At 40.1% G+C, this 27,108-nt stretch overlaps 1 protein-coding gene across 4 annotated transcripts in view; it reads right to left on the reverse strand.

The window, feature by feature from the left end:
* Positions 1-27,108, reverse strand: part of kcnip4 (Kv channel interacting protein 4) — a 278,035-nt gene that overhangs the window by 115,061 nt on the left and 135,866 nt on the right. The window contains exon 1 of one of the 4 annotated variants that reach the window (XM_034164696.1): positions 23,990-24,157. The exons of 2 other annotated variants lie outside the window; for them this stretch is intronic. In XM_034164696.1, coding sequence (XP_034020587.1) covers positions 23,990-24,047 — 58 coding nt within the window. In that variant the 5' untranslated portion in view covers positions 24,048-24,157. Of the gene's footprint in view, positions 1-2,190; positions 2,381-23,989; positions 24,158-27,108 lie in introns of those variants that run through there. One more of the 4 variants, XM_034164694.1, reaches the window with a different exon arrangement.

Raw genomic sequence — 27,108 nt, forward strand, 5'->3', positions numbered from 1 at the left:
GTGTTTAAACTTTTTCAAAACAACATTTAAACTTTGAAGTCCATTTCCTGTCCAGTTCTTTTTGAGATCACTCACCACATAAAAGATGCTAACAGTACACTTTCTCACCAAGCCAATATGGGAACATCCCAATAGTCTGAAGGTTTACTAGTCTGAAGGTTCAGGTCAATAAATGAATACATTTTGATGCCAAGTTTCAGCTGCCTGCACTACTAGCTGTATACTTACATGTGCTTTTTGTTTCAATTAAAAAGATGTTTCTTTTATCTGTGATTCAAGAATTATTGTTACTTTAACAAAACAAAGCTCATGTCACTTTGTTGTTAACTTCGCTGGTTATAAAGATGCACTGTACAGTGTAAATGTCATACACAATATTTGGTCATTTCCGTAATTAAGATTTTGGCATTCAACGCAAATGACAATTATCCAACCTTCACGGGTGACTGTGAATTGCAACACTTGGCTTAATTTGGCATAAATACACACACAGTCTACTGAATCTTCAGCTACTGAACCTTCGGACCAGTGAAACTATGGACTAGTGAACCCTTCCCACCAATATCGCAAAGTTAAACTTTTTCGTCAAGGTATAGAATGTATACTGTGATTTCTGGGGCTGCAGCACTGCCTTGTGTTATCGTACTTGGTCTGGTCTTGGTGTCTGTTTGGTCATGCCACATCCAAGAAGTCAGCCTCAAGTCTCAGGACTGCATGAGACAGTTAAGCCCAACTCTTTGGAGGCAGTGAAACCAGAATCAGACCAAAGTACTACAGCATGAGCATTGCATCCAGTGCTGTACTCGTGCCCAAGCAGTCTTGTCCATGTTTGTGAACATAGCGCTAATGTGCAGCAGTAAAAACAGCCCTATCGCTAAATGCTAATCTATATACTAAGTGTACTCCATACTCATTGTTAATGTACACAGTGGTGGTCAGAGAAAAAAGACACTTACAAATGAAACCGTCGAGCCCACAGAGCATCATTAGCTTTACCCATCCCTACCCCGTTGTCTTGTAACCTTGACATCTGCACGTGATAAGCTAGCGTAGTGGGTGCGACCCTGCTTTTTCAGCATTTACATATACTTTACTTCTAAATATTACTTATTTACCATTGTATGGAGCCCAAAAGTATTGTTTTGTTTATCTATTTTCTCAACAGCTTTATCTTGGGAGAGAAAAAAAGTTGTGCAATGACTCATGGGATTGCTTGGACCATGAGGGGTACACCTATATTGTATCCTTAATTTTGGGGGAAAGGCGGCTGTGATCTTGGCCAACCTCGTCACGCCACTATGGCGTATGTAGCCTACGACTGCAGCCTCAGAAGGGTGCAGTATCTGAATTTGGACAGAATACATATTTTCCAAAGCTAACTACAATTACTCTTGCATTTTCTTCCATATGGCCAATCAACAGTCAACACACCATGTCAACATAAAGTCCAATATGAATACCCTGCACACCCAGAAATTCAGTAGTTCCTGCAAAAATTTTATTACTACCGAAACAAAACATGGAGACTCTCAGTTTCTTTGCAACCAACCCTTCATTTGATATTCAATATAGAAAGTGTACATTTTCCTAATTGAACCTCAAATTTCGAGCACATATCGTAGCACTGTGTCGCTCGCTGGCTTCTTAAGATGTCCAGATGCTCCAAGATTAGTTCATCTGGATAAACAAGTTAGGCAACCCACACATGATGCCGGCTCACAGCAAATCCAATTTAATTCAGATTTAATATACTGGGAGCAGCGTGTCAAGAAGGCCAAATTAAAGCTGCGAAAGATGGCAAGATGTTGCGAAAAGTTAAAAACTCAAAATTGGAAACGTAAGGGGCAGATTTCGACTTCTGATTTCAAACGGGCATGAAGGACAGTTTGAGGTGCAGAGATTGATTCCTGACAAGCTGAATATCTCCAGAACAAGATGAAACTTCAATAATTTTACATATTCTTAGTGATGCTGTAATTCTCTGTATCAGCTGGAGATTTTACTCAGTTTTTTTTTTTTTAAAGGAAGCAACAGATAACTTTAAATCTTCACCAAACATCTTAACCTCCTTATGTCATTAAAACACAACACCAAAAAACTATATTTACTTTTACACTCCAGCACAACAAGTTGTAGATTCCAACAAAAATAAAAAAAAAACAAACAAACATGAGTTTGGCATTGTCTTACCGTCGTAGCCGGCCTCTAACAAACCAAACTGCTCCAGCACCTTAACAACGAGGACAACCACCACCAGCACGGCTATCATCTCCAACCCCTCCAAGTTCATGGTCAACATGTTGGCGGGGTCACAGGGGTCACATGGTGACCATGCAGCGCAGTCTGTGGCCCGTTTAAGTCCACTTCGAGCCTGCAATCTGTGGCTGATCAGAGCCACGCTCAAGTCAGAGTAAGAAGAGGAGGTTGAGAGTGAGAGGAAGGGAGGCAGAGGGAGGGGAGGGGGGAGAGACGGCGCAGCAAGGTGGGAGATGAGAGAATGGAAACAAGACGGGAGAAGGATGCTGAAGCTGATCGCATCACTTGATTGAGATAGAAAATTAATGATGTCCAGACTTCTAAAACAGAGAAACATGGTTTATCGAAAAACGGGAGGTGGCCGTGAGTGACCAATGGTTCAAGTTTTTTGCTTAATTCACAAATTTACAAATATAGAATGTACTACCGTTTATACTTGGCATTGGGTGTTTGATCAATAATGGAATAGATCACAAAATGTTTGCCCAGAATTCAGGAAGTATCACACACTCTGCTCGGATTTTGTTTTTACACAAAGTGAGGACCAGTGAGCCTTCTATTTTGAGTCATGTGGCATCTTGAAACACAACTTGTCACTATTGTTATTAGTTTAAATAAAGTTTGTCCCTCAGGCCATCACACTGTACAACTCCTGAGTTGGTGGGAAGAGAAGTAACAGGAAGACAGAGGACAGGAAGGAGAGGAACAGCAGTAGCCAGTAATCCAATAGCAGGCAATATTTTATACTATATAATTGTACTACTATACAATTCTGCTGGAACCTCAATTTCTCTGAGGAAGGAAAGGATTAATAAAGTTCTATCTAATATAATCTAAATAGAGCTTGTTCAGGCAAACAGTTGTCCAGTCTGCCTTTCGCATGTATGTGATTTATGAAACCTTGCAGGTTCTTGGTTGGCACGAAAGCCACTACTACTCATTAGAAAAGGAAAAGGCTTCTACTGTTAGGAGGAGTTTTGTGTTCCACAGATCTTGGGAACACAAATATTGCTGGCCATGGTCTGACCAGGTGCACCTGCTTGAAAGAGGATTTTTAAATGACACTTAAATTACAGCTCCAACCAGGAAACTCTGTGCTATTTAAAAATGAAAATTAAAATGTGCACCTGCTTTTTGTTGATCAACTACAGTCCATAACAATTGAATTGTATTTATTTATTTTTAATGTGGAAATGAGGTTTGTAACAAGGTAATTCTACTTTATTTTAAAGAATTTTGGAATTGTAGTGTTGGTAAGTTTCAGATGTGATTTTCTCATTATCCAGTGAGAAAAGAACAATTCTATTATATCAAAAATCTCTGCGCAGTGTGGAGCAGTGCAATCCATTTTTTGTAATATTAAAAAAACATTTAAAAAAATATTAAAAATATTAAATAAACAATATTAAAAAAAAACTTTTTTTAAAAAGTAGTTACAAGCAATTGTATAGGTATGAACGTTTTTTTCATGTTTCAAAAACCAGTCGACAGAAAAAAAAACAATACAATACTTTAAAAATGGAATCACCCTGAGTCATGCCAAATGCTGCATTGTCATTTGTTGTAGCTTTAAGATAAACCATTTTTAAACTATTAAACATTAACAACAGAATTAAAATGTGTTAACACTTTAAAATGTATTTTAAACTACTGGTATCACAAACTACTTTCATGATGGGGTAATAAATGGTTGATAAATGATCTAAACTCATAATAAAATAAGTTAATCTGTCTAAATTAAAAATAACCTAATTACAAAGTGCTTTACACCATGACAAATTGGATTATCATGCTTTTAAACAACAAAATGGTGGTTTTTAGACCAATATGACATACCCACATACAAATGAATAAAGTACAATTCAGTTCATTTGACAAACAGTTGTCAAAACCAATTGATTGTCTCTACTTTTTCCACACAATGTGAGAGACATATCCTTTGGCTTTAGGAAACTGATTTAACAATTTTGTAACATTTTCTAGATTAAACCTTTAATTACTCTTTGGTCATTGCAGCCATATAACACATACATTGACAGATAGCTTGTAAGGTGTTAACTCTCCCAAACAAATGAATACCATCCTCAGAAGATTCCCAAATATTTCCTGCTCCACCTCATATGCACTTGAAGGCACTAATAATGGATGTAACTGAGGAGCATTGAGGGCAGACTAATCAATCCAAAACCCCAGCAATGTGACCTCAGCATCACCTGGACTCAAAATAAAGCAGGAAACCTTAAGATGACAAAAGAGAGGTCAACAAGAAAGACAACACTGCTGAGGAGGAAATGAAGGATACAAACAGAAATTTGGCTGCTGGAAACTGGAAAATAATCATGTTTGAACAAATTATGGGTGCATCATTTTCTTATCAAGATGCAGAGTTTGACTCACAACTGGAAAGGAACATGTATCCCGTTCTCCATGGTCATGCATTGAAATTATGACTATTCAAGCAGCTGGGCTCTCAATGGGCACCAGATTGTGGCTTTGAAAATAAAAGAAAGTGACAAGTTCCTTTCAAGCATCATGATGTATCATCAAACCCACACATATGCTGAGAGAGCGAGAGAAAGGAAGAAGTGTCTGTTTCAGCCACATTTCCGCTGAATCCTTTCTGCAGGGTTGTGTGGAGTTGTGACCGTGTTTTAGTTTTGGAACACAGCTGCTATTTTTAAAAAGAAGAAGAAGCTGAAAATAAATTATTCTTCAGATTTGATAAAACAGCTCTCTTTCTCACATACCTCCCGCTCAGATCAGATCCAGATTGAACTTTGTCAGGTGATAGTGAGCGCCAGTCTGCACTTGTGCCAGTCGGCCTCAGTTATTGGGGCATGTCTGAGTAAGATATAATGTAAACTATACATTAAAAGGGGTTTTATATGTTAAATTTAAATGGCCACAAAATCTGTAATCTGGATCAGATCCTGTGTTGCTGACCAAACGGTCCCCCCTAAAAACTGGGCGCCCCCGCCTTCACCGCGTATGCGTCATTTCGGAGCGTCAGCAGCAATTCAACGATTATCGCCTTGTTTCTGCTTAAAACTGCACTCCAGTCATCATCTATCATAATGACAGATATCAGAAGCTTTGATGAGGGTGCGACAGTAGCACGTTTGAGTCTGACTCTCTACACCCAAAGCGATCAAAGGGAATAATGTAATGGTTAATCAGACAGCAAAATAAAACCTCTTAAATCATTCTAAAGTCAGTTTTAAGCAGAAATGAGGCAGTTTTAAGATGAAACGAGGCGATAATCTGTGAATCGCTGCTGATGCTCCGAAATGACATATGCGCAGCAGCACGTCAGACTCAGACGGACTGATTTTTAGGGGAGACCATTCAGTCGGTGACACTGGATCAAACCATCAGGCGACAGTGAGTGTCAGTCTGCACCGCACTTTTAAATACGAGAGTGATTGGTGCATGTTTGATTAAGATATAATGTAAAATATACATTAAATGGGGTTTTCAATGTTAAACTGAAATAGCCACAGAATCTGTAATCTGGATCAGATCCGGATCAGTTGATAAAGTCGATGCCATCCTACGCAATGCTCTGACAGAAATGTCATCATTTTTGACAGATATGAATTTTTAAAAATTCATTCAAATGTTAAAAATAGGGATTTTTTTTTCACTTTTCCAAGAATTTTCCAGACTTTGCCCTTTGACCTATGGCCTTGAAAATTGAGTCAGTTCTTGACTATCAGGATATGAATCTTCATAATGATATATGAAAAACTGGGGCTCCAGGCTGTACACAAACAATCAGGGGTGAAAACATTAACCTCCTCCAACTTCATTGGCGGAGGTAAAATGACTCACACACTCACACACTCACACACACACACACACACACACACACACACACACACACACACACACACACACACACACACACACACACACACACACACACACACACACACACACCCCTTCCTTTATTCAGTCAGCATGTTATCCATCAAAGCTGGCCTCGGAAACACAGGAAGGTGATTCGTCAGATACATACTCATCACAAAGACCAACAATGTTGTTCATAATTAAAAATGTGCCACTCAGATAAGGTCCACTTCACTATACAACTGACGCCACATTCATCTCGCAACAGTTGTTTGGACAGCATTTTACCATGGCAACAGCCTGTGTGCCGCGCTGCTCATTGAACCCACTATCAGTTACTTTTCTCTATTTGCAGCAGCTGAGTAAGTTCCGAATATAGCTCCGAGCGTGCACGAGCCTCGCAGGTAAATGCTTGAAGACACGTGAGGTGGTCTGAAATTTTTAATCACCCTTTTGCTGCTTTAGTTTGAAGTTTTACCTTTCAAACAAACACACACTCATTGAAGCAAACTTATTCCATATCATGACCTAAACTTCAAAAATAAAATAAAAAAGCCCCCCCCCCCCAACCAGTTTAACACACCTGCTCGCTCAATCACCTCCAAATGTTGCACAGAGTGTAATCAAGGCCCCTCAGATTAATGAAAATAATCAAGCTTCGTGCACATCATCAGCGCGCAGTGTGCCCTATCAATCAGTGTGGTGTTGGTGATGACTGTAATTGTCGTGTGCAAAACACAACTGTGCTGGGTTGTACCAAACGTGGACCCAAATGCCTGCAGTTTCTCCAAAACAGTGATGTGCTGCAGGGAAAAGTAACAGGGCACTCAGAACGCACACCTCCACTAACTCGTCTGATTCAACTCTGCCCCTCTCTCGGTCCACCTATTAAATTACAAATAAAATAATTTAAAAAAAAGCAAAATTCAAAACATGACAGACACACCAGAGTTTTATTATGAGGAAAAATAAAAGGCTGGTTTACTGTTTGTTTTTTTGTGCGACGTCTATCTACAACCCCTGGCAAAAATTATGGAATCACCGGCCTCAGAGGATGTTCATTCAGTTGTTTAATTTTGTAGAAAAAAAGCAGATCACAGACATGACACAAAACTAAAGTCATTTCAAATGGCAACTTTCTGGCTTTAAGAAACACTATAAGAAATCAAGAAAAAAGATTGTGGCAGTCAGTAACGGTTACTTTTTTAGACCAAGCAGAGGAAAAAATTATGGAATCACCCTGTAAATTTTCATCCCCCAAATTAACACCTGCATCAAATCAGATCTGCTCATTGACACTGACCCTATGTGTCTTTTTGCAAGGAATGTTTGTGCAGTTTTTGCTCTATGGCAAGATGCATTATCATCTTGAAAAATGATATCATCCCCAAACATCCTTTCAATTGTCCAAAATATCAACATAAACTTGTGCATTTATTAATGATGTAATGACAGCCATCTCCCCAGTGCCTTTACCTGACATGCAGCCCCATATCATCAATGACTGTGGAAATTTACATGTTCTCTTCAGTCAGTTATCTTTATAAATCTCATTGGAAAGGCACCAAACAAAAGTTCCAGCATCATCACCTTGCCCAATGCAGATTCGAGATTCATCACTGAATATGACTTTCATCCATTCATCCACAGTCCACAATTGCTTTTCCTTAGCCCATTGTAACCTTGTTTTTTTCTGTTTAGGTGTTAATGATGCCTTTTGTTTAGCTTTTCTGTATGTAAATCCCATTTCCTTTAGGCGGTTTCTTACAGTTCGGTCACAGACGACTCCAGTTTCCTCCCATTCGTTCCTCATTTGTTTTGTTGTACATTTTTCGATTTTTGAGACATATTGCTTTAAGTTTTCTGTCTTGACGCTTTGATGTCTTCCTTGGTCTACCAGTATGTTTGCCTTTAACAACCTTCCCATGTTGTTTGTATTTGGTTATCAGTTTAGACACAGCTGACTGTGAACAACCAACATCTTTTGCAACATTGCGTGATGATTTACTCTCTTTTAAGAGTTTGATAATCCTCTCCTTTGTTTCAATTGACATCTCTCCTGTTGGAGCCATGATTCATGTCAGTCCACTTGGTGTAACAGCTCTCCAAGGTGTGTTCACTCCTTTTTAGATGCAGACTAACGAGCAGATCTGATATGATGCAGGTGTTAGTTTTGTGGATGAAAATTTACAGGGTGATTCCATAATTTTTTCCTCAGAATTGAGTGATTCCATATTTTTTTCCTCTGCTTGGTCTAAAAAAGTAACCGTTACTGACTGCCACAATCTTTTTTTCTTGATTTCTTATAGTGTTTCTTAAAGCCAGAAAGTTGCCATTTGAAATGACTTTAGTTTTGTGTCATGTCTGTGATCTGCTTTTTTTCTACAAAATTAAACAACTGAATGAACATCCTCCGAGACCGGTGATTCCATAATTTTTGCCAGGGGTTGTATAAAGCAAGATGACGAGACGTTACATCTATAATAAATATAATTTTACAGATACATTATCTAATTCATAAGGAGTGAAAATGCAACTGTTTTATCATTCTATTACAAGATATCTATCTATAAAGCAAAGTGTGTGTGTGTGTGTGTGTGTGTGTGTGTGTGTGTGTGTGTGTGTGTGTGTGTGTGTGTGTGTGTGTGTGTGTGTGTGTGTGTGTGTGTGTGTGTGTGTGTGTGTGTGTGTGTGTATGGCTCGCATATCTCTGTCAGATCGGCCTCAGCTTTCAGATATGGTTTGTGCATGGCATGATGATGTGCATCCTTTATTATGAAAATTTGGGGGATTAATTTTCAAAACCTAATTTTTGAAGTCATTATTGTTGGCACAAGATGGAACTTTCTCACACACCAGCTTTGACAAAGCTGTGTATCTGTGATGCATTCATGGGGGAGAGACAGAAGAAATAAATTAAAGAAATAAATAATCCATCAACAGCAGAGATATGCAAGCCACAGACACACAGATGCTTCTTGCTTTATTATCACAAGACAGAACATTCTCATGCGCCAGCTTCGACAAAGATCGTCGACAAAGCTCTCACTTTTCTATCGGAATACATACGTCCTACGTGCACTGCACTAACTATTGTAAACTTACAATATTGATCTTGATCCTTCATCAAGTTGTCTTTGGTGATTTCTCCCTTTCATGAAAATCTCTGAATTCAAATGAGTGTCACACTGTCCAACAGTGTCCATGAGAAAGACACTTAAAGGGGTCACATCCTGCAAAATCAGTTTTTAACTTACTTTTTACAATTCTATGTGGTTGGAATGTTTTAAGTTCCACAACATGATGAAATTCATGCTGTAATTAAGATTTGAACACGAAGCGGCTCGTTTGGTCTTCCCTATGTCACAGAAATCCTGATATACAGTTATGCACAAACGTTTATGGGTGATTCTTTAACTACAGGCACTACTGGCCTTGTAAATGTAATTTCCACCACACCATTGCCTTACAATATAAAGCACCTTGGGGCAACTGTTTGTTGTGATTTGGCGCTATATACATGTGCTCTGATGTCACTGTTTATCTCCATAGAAACTACCCAAACAATCTTTCATACAAACTGTTTAAAGGGACATTACAATGTTGTGGTGGAAATTACGACAATAGTGTGGGACAACTACATTTTGTTTAAAAAAATCACAACAGTTGTATGACATTGAATACCCCAATTATGTTTTGATTATTTTACTGATATTTTATTCAGAGATATTTTAAAACATTAGAAAAAACATTTCTTTACCATTCATCTTTATCATTGAAGATCAAAAGTCTGGGTGTGGGACAAGCACAAAACAGCAATATTTGCATATAATGATGCTGAAAAATGGTGAAAAAGTCATCATAGACTACTAGAACAAATTTCTTAACACACTTTCATTGTAAAGATAACTATAAAAGTGTGAAATTTCCCCTTTTTTCTGTTTTTCATACAATATGATCAAAGGACATAAGAATCACCCTTACATACCCTGGCTGAGGCTTTGGCTTTTTTGGCCATTTTTCAGAGAATATGAATTATTATACAAAAACTTTTTTTCCCACTCATGGTTTGTGGTTGGGTGAAGCCATTTACTGTTAAAGAACTGTGTTTACTCTTTTTAAATCATAGTGACTACAGAAACTACCCAAATGACCCTGATCAAAAGTTTACATACTCCCGTTCTTAATACCTCCTTCTTGCACAGTCACTCGGTTTTTGACAACTGTCTAACTCCATGCAGATTTTCCATAGAGTGCCACACTGTTTGTATTTCTGCATAGTTGATGTAAATAAAGCCCAAGACATATTCAGTGGCAGCTTCACCATCAGAGAGCCTCATCCACAACTACCACAAAAGACTTCAAGCTGTCATTTCATGAATGAATGAAAACATTTTTGCGTTATCATTCATATTCTCTGAAAAATGTCCAAAAAAATGTAAATTCTGCCAGGGTATGTAAACTTTTGAGCACAACTGTATCTGTGAAAACTCCACAAGGTCTGTCAGACATTAAAATAAAGTTTACTTTTTCAAAGCCCCCAAAGAGTTGGATTTTTTTTCCGAAAAATGTATCCCAGTGTTTGAGGTATTTTTGGCTCCCAACATTAATTAACCGCCTTGGATAATTAAAACAACAAAGCCATGTTAAAGAATCGACTGTGGTTCCATCAACAAAACAATACAGATACAAAAGTGCAGACGAAAGCAACACTTCCCCCCAGCTGAGGTAAGAGTGTCAATTATAACAATCAGTGTGACTTTTCCAATTAAAATAAGGTGAGTGATGCCCACTGGGAATGATGATATTAATTATGATAACAGGTAAACAATGTAAAGAGATTATTGCACATGAAAAACAAAAACAATCTCATTCTGCCCCAAGATGACTTTCAATTTCCCAAAGCACAACTCTTTAGTTTTTTTTTATTATCATGATGATTAGTTTGTAATTCATTTTCAAAAGGTCATCTGCTCCATCTATTCATTTGAAATGCATATTTTAAGTGGACCTGGAGGATCACCATTGTGCTACAAACAACACAATGAAGAAACTTTCCACATGTTCACTTAAGTTGTAATTCAATTCCCCAAATAGTTCTTGCATACCGCAACAAATCAGTTCAACTAATAAAAGGAAGAGCACACAAGTAGTCTCACCTTCAAACAACACATTTAGCTGAAAACAAATTAGATTGTGCTCTTGTTAAGATCTCAGCAGTGGATTATAATGTGATGACCGGCGAGTAATCGAATGTGTAAAACATTTCTTTGAAACAAGACAATAAACAAGCACTTTATTTTTGAGAAGAAAAAGCCCCCTGACACTTCCACGACTTTGATCCATGCACTTGCACGCACTTTGCCGTGCAAGAGAGTAAACTCTTCTTAAACTCGTAAACTGTGCGTGGCTTCGTGCACCTGCGCAAAGAAAATTTTAAAATGTTCAAAATCTCCATCACACATTAATTACGTGAACTTCACATGCGCAAACAATTCAAAAACACTGCGTGGACTTCCACGTTTCACCTGACTGCGCTCGATCGATGCTTACTTTCAAAGAAGATGGACTGGTTATCTGCCTGGGTGTGGTTGCCATCAAGCACCGAAGGCGGTTCTATGCTGTTGTGAATGTTGGCGAAGCGCAGCACCCATGCATTGTCTCAAACTTGACTTGAAGTAACACATTTTAATCCCTGAAGGGAATGTAGTTTTGTTTCCAGCAGTTTACATACAAAATTACAGATAAAAACAGTCACTGTGGTTCAGTGATTAGTTACGTGGCCTCAAGCATAAGGCTAGAGGTCTGGAATGAAAATGGCATCCTTCAAAACTGGAAGTATTGCACCTCGCATGGCGCAATGCTATTCTAGACCATAAGCATGCAATACTAGCTACAAAGCGGGCCTACGACTCTGATTTGATCAACAAAAACAAGCATAATTCAAAGTTCCTCTTTGACACGGTGGCAATACTTATTCATGGACATCCACCTGTGAGTCACTCTTCTTTTACAGCCCGAGACTTCTTTGATTACTTTGAGAAGAAAATAGATGATATTAGGTTAAATATATCTCAGCATGTCTTAATCCAGCCACTATACCCTGTTATTGAGGTGGGTGCCATCACTGATACATTGCCTAGATTTAACAAATTGGATAATATCTCCCTGGGCGTGCTGAGGGAGTACGACCTGCGTATTCAGTCCTATACCAATAAAACTGTTTAAGGACCTGTGGCCCACTCTTGGGCCTGTTGAAAATTATTAATCTGTCATTAACCTCTTGATCTGTTCCTCAATGTTACAAATCTGCAGTGATTAAACCATTACTTAAGAAATCTAATCTTGACCTGTAAAGAATAAATGAAAATATATGCTGTTTTACTCATAATTAGTTTTGCATGCTAACAATGCTAAAAGTTACCAAACTGAAAAAGGTTTTGTGTTCAAAAAGTAACAAATGTTTAGAAGTATGTACACCATGCAGGTTTAAATGAACTAGATATTGTATTGAATGAATGAAGATGAATAGAGTGTATACTTGTGCCATAATGTGTTTAAGGGTTTTATCATGATGTCAAATGAATGAAAATGTGTATGCCTATGCTTTGATAGGTGTTCAACTGATTTATGATGGTTGTGAAATGATACAATATTATACGGTTTGATTAATGATTGAAATATGTGCTTATGATGAATTGTATTGAACATGTTGAACTGCTGACAGATTTGTTGACTCTCAAATCAGTAAAAGTGTTTTGGTTTAAGGTTTTCATAAATAACATATGCTTAGGTAGGGTGTACCATGTTGGTTTTAAAGCATGTCAGACATTGACCATTTTTAATAAAGTCATGACTAATGCCTGACATGATGTTTCACGATATGTTCAAAGGTGATGAGGTCAAGATGTATACTGCAAATAATATTGTTGTCTCTGTTTATAATCAAATGGCTTGTACATTTATGTTTGAACTATGCTGATCAATAATGAACAGTTGAATGACTATTGTTCAAAATTAATTGCCGTTTCTGCATTCTGTAAAATTTGAGTGATTTCATACTTTGACTGTGAAAGAACTTTGCTTCCACAGGGAGAACAATGATTGGGTTATTTGTTATTGGGGAGGCAACCTTGAAAGCATCTGTAGAGACACAATAATGGCACTAAACTAAACACATGGACCTGTTCTCATACGGAGCTGAAAACAAGAAGACGGTGATTATTAGTTACACTTTGCCGCGAAAGGCAGAAAGTGGGGGTGTATGTGCTGGCAAACCTCTGCACCCAGGGCGATTATCAAATCAGTTCCCATCACAACGTTGGACGATTAAGGATTAACAGCAATGCCTGCTTTATTCCATGAAGTTACACGTTTGTGCTTAGACTGCGGACGTGTGGGACTGGGCGCCCCGCCCGGACAGATTGACGTGTGGGCCTGGGAGCCCCGCCCAGACAGATTTCTGAACTGCAAGCTTTAAAACTCTGTTTTGAAAAGAAGAGTGTTCTTTTTGCTGCACATGCTGTGGGTATCAGTTTTGTGGCATTATTAAACATGTCTATGCATTCTGAACCCATTTTTGCGCAAAGATTAATGATTTTTGACGAATGATCTGCTCTGCTGTTTTAATAAACCTGGTAGGATTAACTTGAATTCAAATTATTGTTGTCTGTGTATTCTATTTGCACTGCCCACGGACTCACAAGGGGAAACCTGAGATTTTCTATGTTTTGAGTAAAGGTTATTTTTGTAGGTTTTTTCCCCCCAACAGACCCTAGTATATTGAATTTTTTTGGTTGATATGGTGGATCACATATTCTACTTGATAGGCTGGAGAATGATTTTGGGATTACTGGGAATGTTGGTAATGTTGAATGTTGCATGGTTGTTGACATTATACAGAACCAGTCGTTCTCACTGTGTCTTGTACACACCACCACCTCTACCCTTGGTGATATGAGATATGGGGTCCCACAGGGGTCTGTCTTGGGCCCCCTGCTGTTCTCCCTATATATAGCGCCCCTTGCCTACGTATTGTGGCGTTTTGGGATTACCTTTCACTGCTATACTGATGATACTCAGTTGTACATACTGATAACTGTTGGTAATCTCAAACACATAAAATCCTTAGACGATTGCCTTGCATCAGTGAAAAGCTGGATCTCTAGCAATTTCTACTTTTAAACTCTGACAAGACTGAAATGATGATTCTTGGTCCAGCACTGGCATTAGTTTGGTCAATTAACGCTTAGTCTAGATACGTGTGTCAAACATCACACTGACAAAGTGAGGAACCTTGGGTTGATTTTTGACTCCATACTGTCCTTTGATTTACACATAAGAAATATGATGAGGACTGCTTTCTTCCACCCGGGAAACAGCAAAGATTTGTCCCATTCTGTCTATGGCTGATGCAGAGACCCTGATTCATGCATTTGTTTGTTTGTTCTAGATTGGACGACTGCAATGTTCTATTCTTTGGTTTCCCGCAGTCCAGCATTAGGGGTCTCCAATTGGTTCAAAATGTGGCTACCAGACTCTTGACAGGAAGTAGAAAGTTCGACCACATTACACACATTTTGGAATCTCTTCAGTGGCTTCCTGTCCCTGTGAGATCAGATTTTAAGGTTCTGATATTAACTTAAACCCTACGTATCAGCCCGGGCTCTGTGTTTTCATGGTGCAGGACTACTTTGTGTCCCTAGAGTGTCCCTAGAGTGAGTCTGTGGGTCACAGAGCCTTCTCTTGTTGTGCACTTGTTTTGTGGAATGATCTCCCTGCATCAGTATAACAGTCAGATTCTGTAGAGACTTTCAAGTCTAGATTTAAGACGCATCTATTCTCCCTTTTGTATGGCTAGTATACTGGCACAGTATGATACTATGCTTCATATTTTTTTAAGTCATTTTATTAACAATGAAACAGGTCTCTGCCTCAACTTTATTTAAATTTTGGGCCTGTGAGTGAAGCTTAGGGTTAGCGGCCTGCGATCGCCTGAGTAATCTTTTTTTTTTCTGTTGATTTACTGCTGATGACTTACACCTTAGGTGTAGTTTTTTCCAGTCAACTGATTCTGCTCTTTTTCTCTCTATCCGAGGTATGAACAATGGATGGATCCAAACTAAAAGGCCCCGGGTGGACTGTGAGGTGGAAGACTTGAGGCAGGTGCTGAATGCTGCAGTCTTCATGAGAAAGGCCCACTGATGGCATGGACAACCCCTGCCTGTGGTGCTGATACCTGTGCAGCTACACCCATGAGTGTAAATGAAGGTCGATTACGGCAGTTGCAAAACAGACAATGCTCGAAGACTGGTTCTGAAGACCCAATCTCCCCCTCCCCAACTAACTCATGCTGTCCTGGACATCTGCATGGACTTAATAATTCTCAAAAATGTGATGTTCCACTGTATTGTTAAAAATGTTTTTATTCATATGACCAAAGCAGTGGTTCACCCCTCTGAGCCTGGACTGCTTGAGGTTTCTTCCTCAGTATTATCAGAGGAGTTTTTCCTTACCACTGTCGCCTGTGTGCTTGCTCTAGTGGTTGGTAAGGTTAGACCTTACTTGTGTGAAGCGCCTTGAGGCAGCTTTGTTGCGAGTTGGCGCTATAAATCAAATTACTTTTTGAGAACTGTCTGCTTGACAAAGATTTACCATAGCTGTATGAATTTCTTCATAATTAATGCAAATAAAGTCCAAGACATATTCAGCGACTTGGAAATGTTCACAGAAAAGTCTGAGTTTTTGTTTTGTTTTATGATGTCCCATAAATGTCAAACATGTAAAAGCTTAAGGGCTTCCACCAACCTTCAAGCAGCACTGTATAATTCTCTCAGATTAAACATGCATAATGGATTGAATCTCAGCAACACATGCTGCACCTTTGGGGGGGAAAAAGAATGTGCGTGCACGTGCAGTGGTTGCAGAAGCTCAGCTCAGCTCTTTTCTGTTCTGGTTGGTTAGATTTTGCTGCCCTCAGGTGGAATCAGGGATAAATGACAAACTCCATCTCCAAATACAGAACATGCACACAATCAAATTCAGTCATTTTAGCATTGGAACCGGCACGTAATAAGCCTGATTGCTTATTTTGCATGTTAATATCCACAAGCGAGTTAATAAATGCTAAACAAATTTTAAAAATAAGCCGCGTATCACAGATTCTCAGTGGGTCTGCAAACATTAAACAGCACATGGATATATGACTCAAATGTATCCATGGGATGAATGATGAATCAGAGCGTTTCAACACTGGGTGCCAGTCAGCTTGTGGTGCTGTGACCCAGCGTCTGTGCAGAGATTAAGTCCACGCCGCTGCACCTGTGGGGCTCCTCCCAACAGAACTCCAGTTATTAATCCACTTCTAAGTGAGCCCTCTTAAACCTGGTCAGCGTGCCCTGTGGGAGTGGGCTGATTAATTTCACTGAACAAACCAACTGCACCGTTTGCAGACTGTGGCGGAAACCAAAACAAGCTTCACTGCCCTCCGTGAGTCGACGTGGTTTTGCTTTCCAATTTAAATGCAAATTTAGCAAAATGGAAAAAGCAATAGAGTGTAATGGCACAGTGACTTTGTGAAGGGCTGAGATTACGTGTTGGTGGTCACAAAAGAAAGGAACCCACAGGGAGCTGAAAGCTGAAACAGTGACCTCTCATTTCCTCATGCCTCTGCACATTTCCATATCAGAGAATATGAATATGTGAAATGTCTTTTACATAATATGGAGCTTTCAGTGACATCTTTATGATCCTGTTGGACAGAAAATTACATTTCATATTGAATATTTTTTCAACACAACAAAGATTCACCCATGAATTTTAAAGACAACATTGTAGAAGCTTGTACTCGTCTTTCAATACGACATTCAGAATTTGATATGGATGCATATTCCTGAACTGTCCAACAGGTGGCAGTGCAACAAGTAATGTTTTTATTTTCATGTAGATTCTCACAATATCCAAAATACCAAAGCATTTAGAAGCAGTGTTAGCCATTATAAATTTGCAGTACCGACAAAAAGTTTCAGTATCTGACCCAGCTGCATAATCTATCCACTCACTGACTCAGTTTTTCTGTTCCTGTTCCGTCGTATATTTCTGCCTGAATTCTGAGCTCTTCCCTTTCATGCAGACCCCAAAACAATTTTGTGTAAACACTGGTGTTTCAAAGATTTTGAAATGTTTCAAAGCAGAGTTTGAATTCAACATTAAGTATTGGTATCACCCCCCTACCCTAGCCACACATTCTATCTATTCTTTAATTACACTTTTTCTTTCCTGTTCTGTTGTGCATTTTGGCCTATATTATGTTGGCCTTATTTTCACGTGGTCTCCCAAATATTGTTGGAATATCTTCAAATTCCAACAATTCTGAGTCTGAGGGTCCAGAAACTACCCTAATAGAACCAAAATGTGGCACATAGCGCTATTTAAACTGGACACTGATAAACTGACACTGCATTTGACAAGTGACAGACCAACTTCGATTGTTAACATATGCAATTGGACAGCCACAGTTAACAACTGCTAATCCTTAAAGCTGACCACAGTTAGCATGATATGCTAACCATTAGCATCATCCATGGTTAGCAACCCCACAAAATGTCATGTTCACAGCGAACATCTGACCATTCGCGAATGGAAACTGCAGTCAGTATACATTTAAAATATGTTTCAGTGACATTATTGCACTAGTGAAAACAAAAAGCTATTTTGATACGGTTGTACGCATTTGATACACTGAATCTTTAATTTGAGATGGGTGATGTAGCTGGCTTTAGTCTTTCAAACAGTTCAATTGTTTTATGTTATGTTTATGTATGTTGTTTATCGTGCTGTTATGCTCTCAGTATGGACTCCAGAAAATATTTCAGTTTTAATGTGATTTAATTTATCTATGGTTTGGCACCTTGTCACAGCTACTCCAACCAGCCAACCAATAAATAAATAAATAGATAAATAAATAGTATGACAGCTGCTCTCATGATGGTTGGTGGAATCCTGAACTCAGGCCTGTAAACACCAGAAGGCCTGGAAGGAAAGTGAGCCAATAAAAACAGCCACACTGCAAAATTCTACAGATACATGTTTTTGAATTTAACATGGGTGATAGAGGGGGGGCACCCTTCGATTTAGCAAGAACACAGATCAGTTCTGTCAAAAAGCTGGTAAATTTTGTTAAGTATAGTGGTTATTTTGAGCTCTACAATAGCACTTAAGCCCATTTCACACCGGGCCTGTTTCAAGTTGCATATGTTGTGTATCTAACAACACAGGAATGCAGATGGAATTTATACATTGGAAAAAGTCAGAATACTTTATTTCCACGAGTTAATGTTATTTATTACTGATTTCTCTTCTGATTTATCTTTTTTTTTCTGTGCCAAGTTGCCGGTGTGGGCTCTGATTTCTCTTCTAGTTTATATTTCTTCTTGTGCAGTGCTGCAGGTGTGCGCTGTGATTTCTGTTTAAGTTTATCATTCTTCCTGTGACCGCGGAGTTGCAGCTGCATTCGCGTCCACAAACTGTCTGTGAGTGGATGTGAAGATGTCCTCCGTGAAGAGTTATACTGGATGTGGACATGTCCTGTCCCTGGCAATCAGTCTGTGAGCAGGACTTATGGACTTTTTTTTTTACACAATTGTGAGAACTTGAGGAGGTGAGAGCGAGGAGCTGCAGCCAGGCTGTAATGAGTATTTTTTTTTTCTTTTAATTGTTCACATGTGCTCTTTGAGCGGTATAGTTTTACTGTATTGTGCATCCCGTATAAAACGTTCAACAACAATCCTGCGTGATTTATAGCTCAGCAACAATGGAGCACAGCAGAAATCAAAAATTGGCATTGGGTAACGTTATATTGTATGGGTGTGACATCCAGTCACGTAAATACTGTTAAGTTGCCTCAACTTGCGAGAAAACTACTTCCTTTCTGCGTCCTGTGCTCGACACAGAAAAAAATTAAACTTGCTTAATTTGTGGGGTGTGTTTCGCATCGCCCTTTACATCCCTCACGGTATTGTGGCGTGATACATCAACTCGGCGCAAGGCTGGATCAACTTGGCGTTGACATGACGCCGCATGACACAACTCAAAGCAGTCCAGGTGTGAAAAGGGCTTAACCCATTGCCTGAGTCCTGTTTAATGGTGTGCTGTTTCCATTGGAGCACTTTTGAGTGTTCCCCAACTCACGCCTACACAGATTCTCCCCGCAACAACTCAAACTGGCGAGCAATTTAAAATAATAATGACAGAAAGTGCAGAAAGGCCATCGGTGAGTACCTCTGTAATTACCCCAGAACATCTCTTATCCTTGGGATATGTGAAACACTGCGTGGAGTTTGAGTTCCTGCAGTGAGGTCATGCTGATGAGTGCAGTAATAGGGGGGCTGGTTTAGTGGCACCAAGGTCTTTGCAACAATAGATCATCCCTGTGTTGGAAGTGTTTCTTTCATGCAATGGAATACTTCCACAAAACATTCATAAGTCCAATTTTTTTTGTTGTTGCCTAATTAAGTAAATAAAGGTAAATAAAAACTAAATAAATAAAATAAATAATCATTGTCAAAGAATGCTACAAAAAAAAAAAAAAAGGATTGGCAACTCTACTTTCTCAACTTGTGAGATTAAATATTCAATCTGTGCTGCAGTATAAATACTAGAGCAGGACCTGGAGCGCACACCTCTGCTAAGGGCCAACACGCACCATATTGCATTCAGTTGATCATTCGTGGTCAGACAGTCATAGAGTCCAGGTTTCATTAAATAATAAACCACATTTCCAGTATCCCACCAACAGACAGTGAGGGCAAAAATATTGCTTGAGCACAAAACACAAATCAGATCCTCAGTCTCAGCAACAATGAATTGTTTGTCTTTTGAAATGTGTACATTTTGAACATGTACATTGTAAAAATAATACCACCACAATTCTTCAGCTGCCATTATATGCACAGCTCATAACAGAAGCCTCATTTCACAGGTACAGCACATCCAGAAAGTATTCACAGTGCTTCACTTTTTCCATATTTTGTTATGTCACAGCCATATTTCAAAATGGAAATTCTACTCACAACACCCCATAATGACAACATGAAAACATTTTTTGAAACTTTTAAAAATTTATTAAAAATAAAAAACTAAGAAATCACGTACACAGTGGTGGGCACAGTTCAACTAATCTGATGACAGATAATTATCGACGCTAATGTTTTTGCTAGGGGATTAGCTTTTCAGATCATTTTTAAAACCATCATCGGACCAATTACTTCCGATCAATTTAATTACAATAACTTTCAATCCGCAATCCGATAACATTTTTTTTTAAACCCTACAATCAAACATTTTAGTCCATCTGTCATGTGTTTGTAGCAGACTGGCTGCCTGTCGCTTGCTGATGATGTCATCATTAAGCGCAAGATGTGATTGGCCAGTCAACGCAGCGAGCATTGTGGGTAGTGTAGTTCAGCTTAACTTTGGATGTTACACTGTTAAAGTTCGCTTGACACAAACATAATTATTGTATGGCCTTGCCTTGCAATGTGGAGCGCCTTGGGGCAACTGTTTGTTGTGATTTGGCGCTATACAAGAAAAAAGTTGATTGATTGATTGATTGATTGAAAACGGACTAATTTTAACATTATTTTATTTTTTTGTGGCTGAAATCGCCAAGACTCGGTGGGAGAGAGGAACTCTCATGGCGCAGCTGTGTGTACAGAGGGACTTTTCTTCACTGTTTAGACACTGTTTTGGATTAAAAAAAACAAAGGACACTTTATTTCTTCAGATGAATCCCACTGTAATAAAGATACTTTTTTTTTTTTTTTAGCAGTTTATCGGTTTGGCGTCGTAAAAGATAACTTTTCAGTTATCAAATTAATGGTTATCAAAGATAACTTTTTGGTGAGCTGTGCCCACCACTGCATGTACATAAGTATTCACACCCTTTATTTAATACTTTGTTGATGCATCTTTGGCAACATTTACAGCCTCAAGTCTTCTCAACTATGATGCCACAAGGTTGGGCAGTTTTGCCCATTCCACTTTGCAGCACCTGTCAACCTCCATCAAGTTGGATGGGGAGCGTCGGTCCACAGCCATTTTCAGATCTCTCCAGAGATGTTCAATCAGATTCAGGTCTGGGCTCTGGCTGGGCCACTCAGGGACATTCACAGAGTTGTCTTGAAGCCACTCCTTTGATATCATCTTGGCTGTGTGCTTTGGATCATTGTTCTGCTGAAAGATGAACCATTGCCCTAGTCGGAGGTCAAGTGCACTCTGGAGCAGGTTTTCATCCAGGATGTCTCTGTACATTGCTGCATTCATCTTTCCATCAATCCTGACTAGTCTCCCAGCTCCTGCCACTGAAAAACATCCCCACTGCATGATGCTGCCACCACCATGCTTCACTGTAGGGATGGTGCCTGGTTTCATCCAAACATGATGCTTGGCATTCACTCCAGAGTTCAATCTTTGTCTCATCGGACCGGAGAATTTTGTTTCTTATGGTCTGAGAGTCCTTCAGGTACCTTTTGGCAAACTCCAGGTGGGATGCCATGTGCCTTTTATGAAAGAGTGGCTTTCATCTGACCACTCTACCATACAGGCCTGATTGGTGGATTGCTGCAGAGATTGTTGTCCTTCTGGAAGGTTCTCCTCTCTCCACAGAGCTCTGACAGAGTGACCACTGGGTTCTTAGTCACCTCCCTGATTAAAGCCCTTTTCTCCCGATCACTCAGTTTAGATGGGTGGCCAGCTCTAGGAAGAGTCCTGGTGGACCTGAACTTCTTTCATTTAAGGATGATGATGGAGGTCATTGTGCTTATTGGGACCTTCAAAGCAGCAGACATGTTTCTGTACACTTCTCCAGATTTGTGCCTCCAGACAATCCTGTCTCGGAGGTCTACAGACAGTTCCTTCGCCTTCATGCTTGGTTTGTGCTTTGACATACATTGTCAACTGTGGGACCTTATATGTAGACAGGTGTGTGTCAACTGAATTTACCCCAGGTGGACTCCAGTTAAGCTGTAGAAACATCTTAAGGATGATAAGTGTAAACAGGATGCACAAGCTTAATTTTGAGCTTCATGGCAAAAGCAGTGAATACTTAAAAGCCCCTTGAGAAAGGGTAGCAGCTGAAGGGGCATAAGAAATGTACATAAGAAATCACTTATGTACACGCGATTGCTTTTTCTTGTTTTTTTTTTCCTTTTGCAAAAATCTGAAAAAAAAAATTTTTTACATTGTCATTATGGGGTATTGTGTGTAGAAGTTTGACAGAAACAATTTAATCCATTTTGGAATAAGGATGTAATATAAAGTGTGAAAAACTAAAGTGCTGTGAATACTTTCTGGAGGCACTGTAGGTGCTGCAGATATCAAGAAAAAACTCATGAACCTTTTCAAAGTGTGTAATGCAAGGATTAACTCGTGAGAAATGAGCAATTAGTCTGAGCAATCTGATGTTGTTATATCGTCATAGCTTGACGTCATATCTCTGTTTTGCCTATATGTTTTAGATTTACTTCTGAAAGCATATGGTCACAAAAATATGGATGGGCTGGTTCCCCCAAGATTGGCAGGCTGCCCTAATGGAGCAAATGTGCATTGTTTTCACTTTTCCTTCAATGGTGGATATTTATGGACATTTCCTGATCAGGTAAAGTTGAAAACAAAAATCTCTCAATGATGAGTGCTTTTATTTTATCTTTTTTTTTTGGAGCTACAATTTCCTTCATATATTGCAGTATGTTCGTAAGCCAAAGACTTTGGTGAGCCCATTTCAAGAAACACAACGATTTGTCTACATGAATAAATGAATTTCCTGACAAGTGTTCTTGACAAATATGTGACATACATTCTGAAAGCTGACATTGTTTCGAACACTTTGAAATGCAACACTTGTGCATTATGGCAACAACTTCCTTAAAAGGGGTCATTTCGAATCCAGAAAACACACCTGTACCCCAGAGGGTTCATGATTTGACAACAACTTGAACACAAAAACAAACAAGCCTTCAAACAATATGCCTGATAGACTTTCCAACATGTACAAAAAGTGCAGTTCAAAAGCAAAACAGAGTCATGATACTGGAATTTCTACTTGTTTCGTTGATGTCGGCAATACCTGAAAACGGGCACAACATGATGGGTTTGACAGAGTAAATTCATCACATGCAGTACTTTCCGACATCCTGGGAAATGTGCTGAGACGGCACACAGGTGCCCACTTTGTGATATATTGCTTTTCAGACTTTCATAGACTCGAACATTCGTTTTGCTTCCTTTCTCGCCGACAACCGCCAAGCGAAACATGACTTACCGTACTTTAACTGTCAAACATTTGGTGTCTCCTCCCACCACACCGCTAATTATAACCCCTGACAGTTATTGTCCTCCACTGGCCGCCCACTAAATATTTCATTGATCTTTACAACAAAGACTTGACAGTCTTTTGTTCCAATGACAAGCTGTGACGGTGATGCTGATCAGAACATTATTGTGGGCAGATGGAGATGTAATACAAGCTTGTAGGACTGCGGCAGCAGAGACCGTGCGCCAAGGCTGCGTGCACTGCCACTGTCAAAAATCATGATTGTGGAAAAGCAAATGGAAAAAGTCAAGCAAGTATGTGGAGTGTCGAATAAAACGCCAACCAAAGGTGACCCATTTCAAGTCAGTTTTGCAGACCGGTGGAGCGGCAACAGGAATTCAAGGAGGATTTTACTGAAAGCAGCAGCAGATTTTAGCAGAAGCAGACTTCTGGACACACACGTGTCCAAAATACTGAAAATTATGCTGCATCTCCTCAACTGCAATTCCTGCCAATGCAGCAATGATGAAATATAGCAAAACGACGATGTTAAGTACAACATCCAACTTGGCCTACCTGTTGTCTTGCGTCTTTGTTTGGGCTGAAGAGAAAAGATGACCATTAAAGCCCCCATGATGCCCTCCACACTTTCTCGTGCACTGCTCTGGAAGTCCTTCTAGATTTCGCACACTTTCACTCCCACACTCAGAAGACTTCAGAGCAAGTGTTTAAAACAAAGAGCTAGAGAGATGGTGGGAGCCTTGTATCAAAAAAAACAAAATCAGATTCCACTCCAAACTTCCCCTTTTATTCACCCTGGGTAGGTGTGTCGCCCGACGAGCAATATGGACGGGAGGGGAAAAACACGCGTGCCTCAGTTTTAAATTTTGATTTGCACCCTCCCTCGGCTGCCTCCTCCTTCCTTTTCCAGCTCAGAGCTGCAAAAGCGACTTTGTACCAGTTGAGCACCTAAATTAATTGAGCACTTGGAAAGGGAGCTGGCAGCGTGCTGGGGGAGAACCGTACTGCGGCTCCTTTGGCAGGGGGGGGAGGGAGAGAATGGAGGAAGGTGAGGCAGCCCTTGTTGCAGCTAACCATGATTCTTTACGAGATGCCTTTTATGTCTCCCGCTGAGCACAAGCGAACAAACCCACGCTGTGTCCTCAGCACTGACCGTGCTTGGAGGAAATATTCAAATGAGACAAAAGCAGCCACTGCTTCAACATGTACGAGGACATCTCATTTTATCGAGAGTCCAAAGTGCTCCTTGTGGTAATCCAAATCCTTTTATTATTCAAAACTGTGCGCTGTGCTCGCCAAGGGAAACAGCTGCTGTCCTTCCGCCCATCCTTCTGTCCACATGGCAAAACCTTCTGCATCTTAAGACTCAAGAATCATAAAACTCTCAAACTGAACATTTATATACATTAAAGCAGGGAGATCAAAGCTCTGTCTGCCATAAAACAAAACATGCATTTCTGACATTAATAAATGTCTTTTTTCTTTTTCTTGTTACTGAAATTTAAGCGCCCGTCACACATAGCAAGAATGTGCAGGAACCAGCACAACATGACAAATACTGCCATAATCCGACGCAGTCCGGAGGAAAAGAGGTGTGGTCAGCAGTGTCAGAACGCATCCAGATTACGTTGTCCACACCTGTACGATGGCATCCAAAGTGTATGACTGCCGTCAGACAGCCATACAGGGCGCTGAAGACTGCCCGACGTCCAAATGTCTGGATGGCAAACACTGGACCGGAGTGAGAGGCAGCGCTGTATCCTCCCTTTGCACAGTCCCTGTTGGTACTGGACATTAGAGTACAACCAACGTATGGACTGGACTCATGCCACGTGTCAAAGCCGGCATGGTGCGGTCACTCACTCAGTCATGCAATCACATCTGCGCTCGTCCTCCACTTCACAGCGCTACTGACCTCACGTGTGTGTGCGTAGAGCAGAGGTGCTGGACTGATGACATGATCGCTGGGTGTGTGTGTTTTCACAATAGGTGAATGGTGCATGTATGTGCGAACCATTGCCAGCTCCTGAAAACTGCTGGCAGTGGTCCATGCTGTCCCATTCGTCAGACACAGCCTTTCCAGGGAACTTTAATTTCTTTTTTGTGTGTTTTGGCTCACTTCAGCAGCACAATGCAACTCTGGACACCACGATGGTTGGATTATCACATGGGATTTATTTTTGCCGTGGATGATTCCAGCACACAGCAGCCGAGTGAGAGGATTTTAACCCCAGGCTGCAGTCCCAGCTCCACGTCCACACCCAAGCTGTGAAACACTCCTGGGCTGTTGTTGGAGGTGAGATTCATTTTTATTGATGGTGTAAGAGTCTGGCACAACAGTTCCATGTCATATCTCCTACAGAGTTAGAAGGTAATCATTTATTACAGCTGTGAGATCCGTTCAGCTCCGAGCCTGACACGAGCAATGACGCGTTACTGCACATGAGACCACAGAGAGGCGCAGCTGCCCGTGGTATATACAGATATGATAGAGACAATAGTTCACATTATTTATGTTGCCCATGAGAAGGAATGGATAAATATATGTCCTGTAAGGTCTATTGTGGATATAATGGCCTGTTCAGATTTGCGGTGGTGTGCGCACAGTAGCGCATGGTGCTTTCGGCTTGATCGCTGCTGCTCACATTCAATGTACATGATAATAATTTATAATTATTATCATGATGACACGTGCTACATACATTTCAACAGTTGCTTTGCACCCCGGGGGGAGTGGGGGGTGGACATTATTAAACGTGACATGTGCAGGTCATACTGGCAGGCTTTGCTGTGCCAGATCCATCTCGAGGTTCCCTCGTATATGGGCAAATCATTTCAGATCCTGTTTTGCCGCCATCAGAATATGTAAATTGCGGTCAGATGGTCCTCAGATTGCACATGGACCGCTGTCAAATAGGTGTCACATCTCGACGGCACCCGGAGGGTTTTGAACATGTGCATCACACTCGGGGTCGCCGGCCCATTTTGACCAACTGTGTGGACTCTTGCAGATGGCTGTCATAATGTTTTGGAACTGAAACCCGACACTTTTCGGATCTGCGCCGATTCATTATTCTGTCGCCATTCTGCGTGGTTCTGGCTATGTGTGACGGGGGTATTGGGTTTCAAGTAGGAAATGCACCATAAGCTCTGAAATACTCACATCACCCGCAAGATGGTGCCAAAAGCTGCTCAAATGTGTGTCAACTGTTTATTCATTTGATATGTTCACATTTGCTGAAAATCAGACGGGCTAACAGCCAAAAATCAACTTACAGTTGTGTCCTTTGCCATTATGGGAAAAATATCTTCAGATTGCCATAATGTGGAAACTTCGTTACATCATATAGTACAGGGGTAGGCAACCTGTTCCAGAAAGAGCCATGAGGGTGCAGGTTTTCTTTGCAGCCGCTGACTCCACCAGGTGATTTTACTGATTAATATCACTTTGAGCAGATGGAATCAGTTAATTAGTGAAATCACCTGGTGGAGTCAGTGGCTGCAAAGAAAACCTGCACCCTCATGGCTCTTTCTGGAACAGGTTGCCTACCCCTGATATAGTAAGTTTCCTACAAGAGCTCTCAAAAGTAACACTAAAAGCCATGCATAGTTTCATTTTTGATGAAGGCATCCATTATATTTTAGCTGAATCAAGATTCATCATTCCATCTTTT

The sequence above is a fragment of the Thalassophryne amazonica genome, chromosome 23, assembly GCF_902500255.1.
Source record: "Thalassophryne amazonica chromosome 23, fThaAma1.1, whole genome shotgun sequence".
NCBI lineage: Eukaryota > Metazoa > Chordata > Actinopteri > Batrachoidiformes > Batrachoididae > Thalassophryne > Thalassophryne amazonica.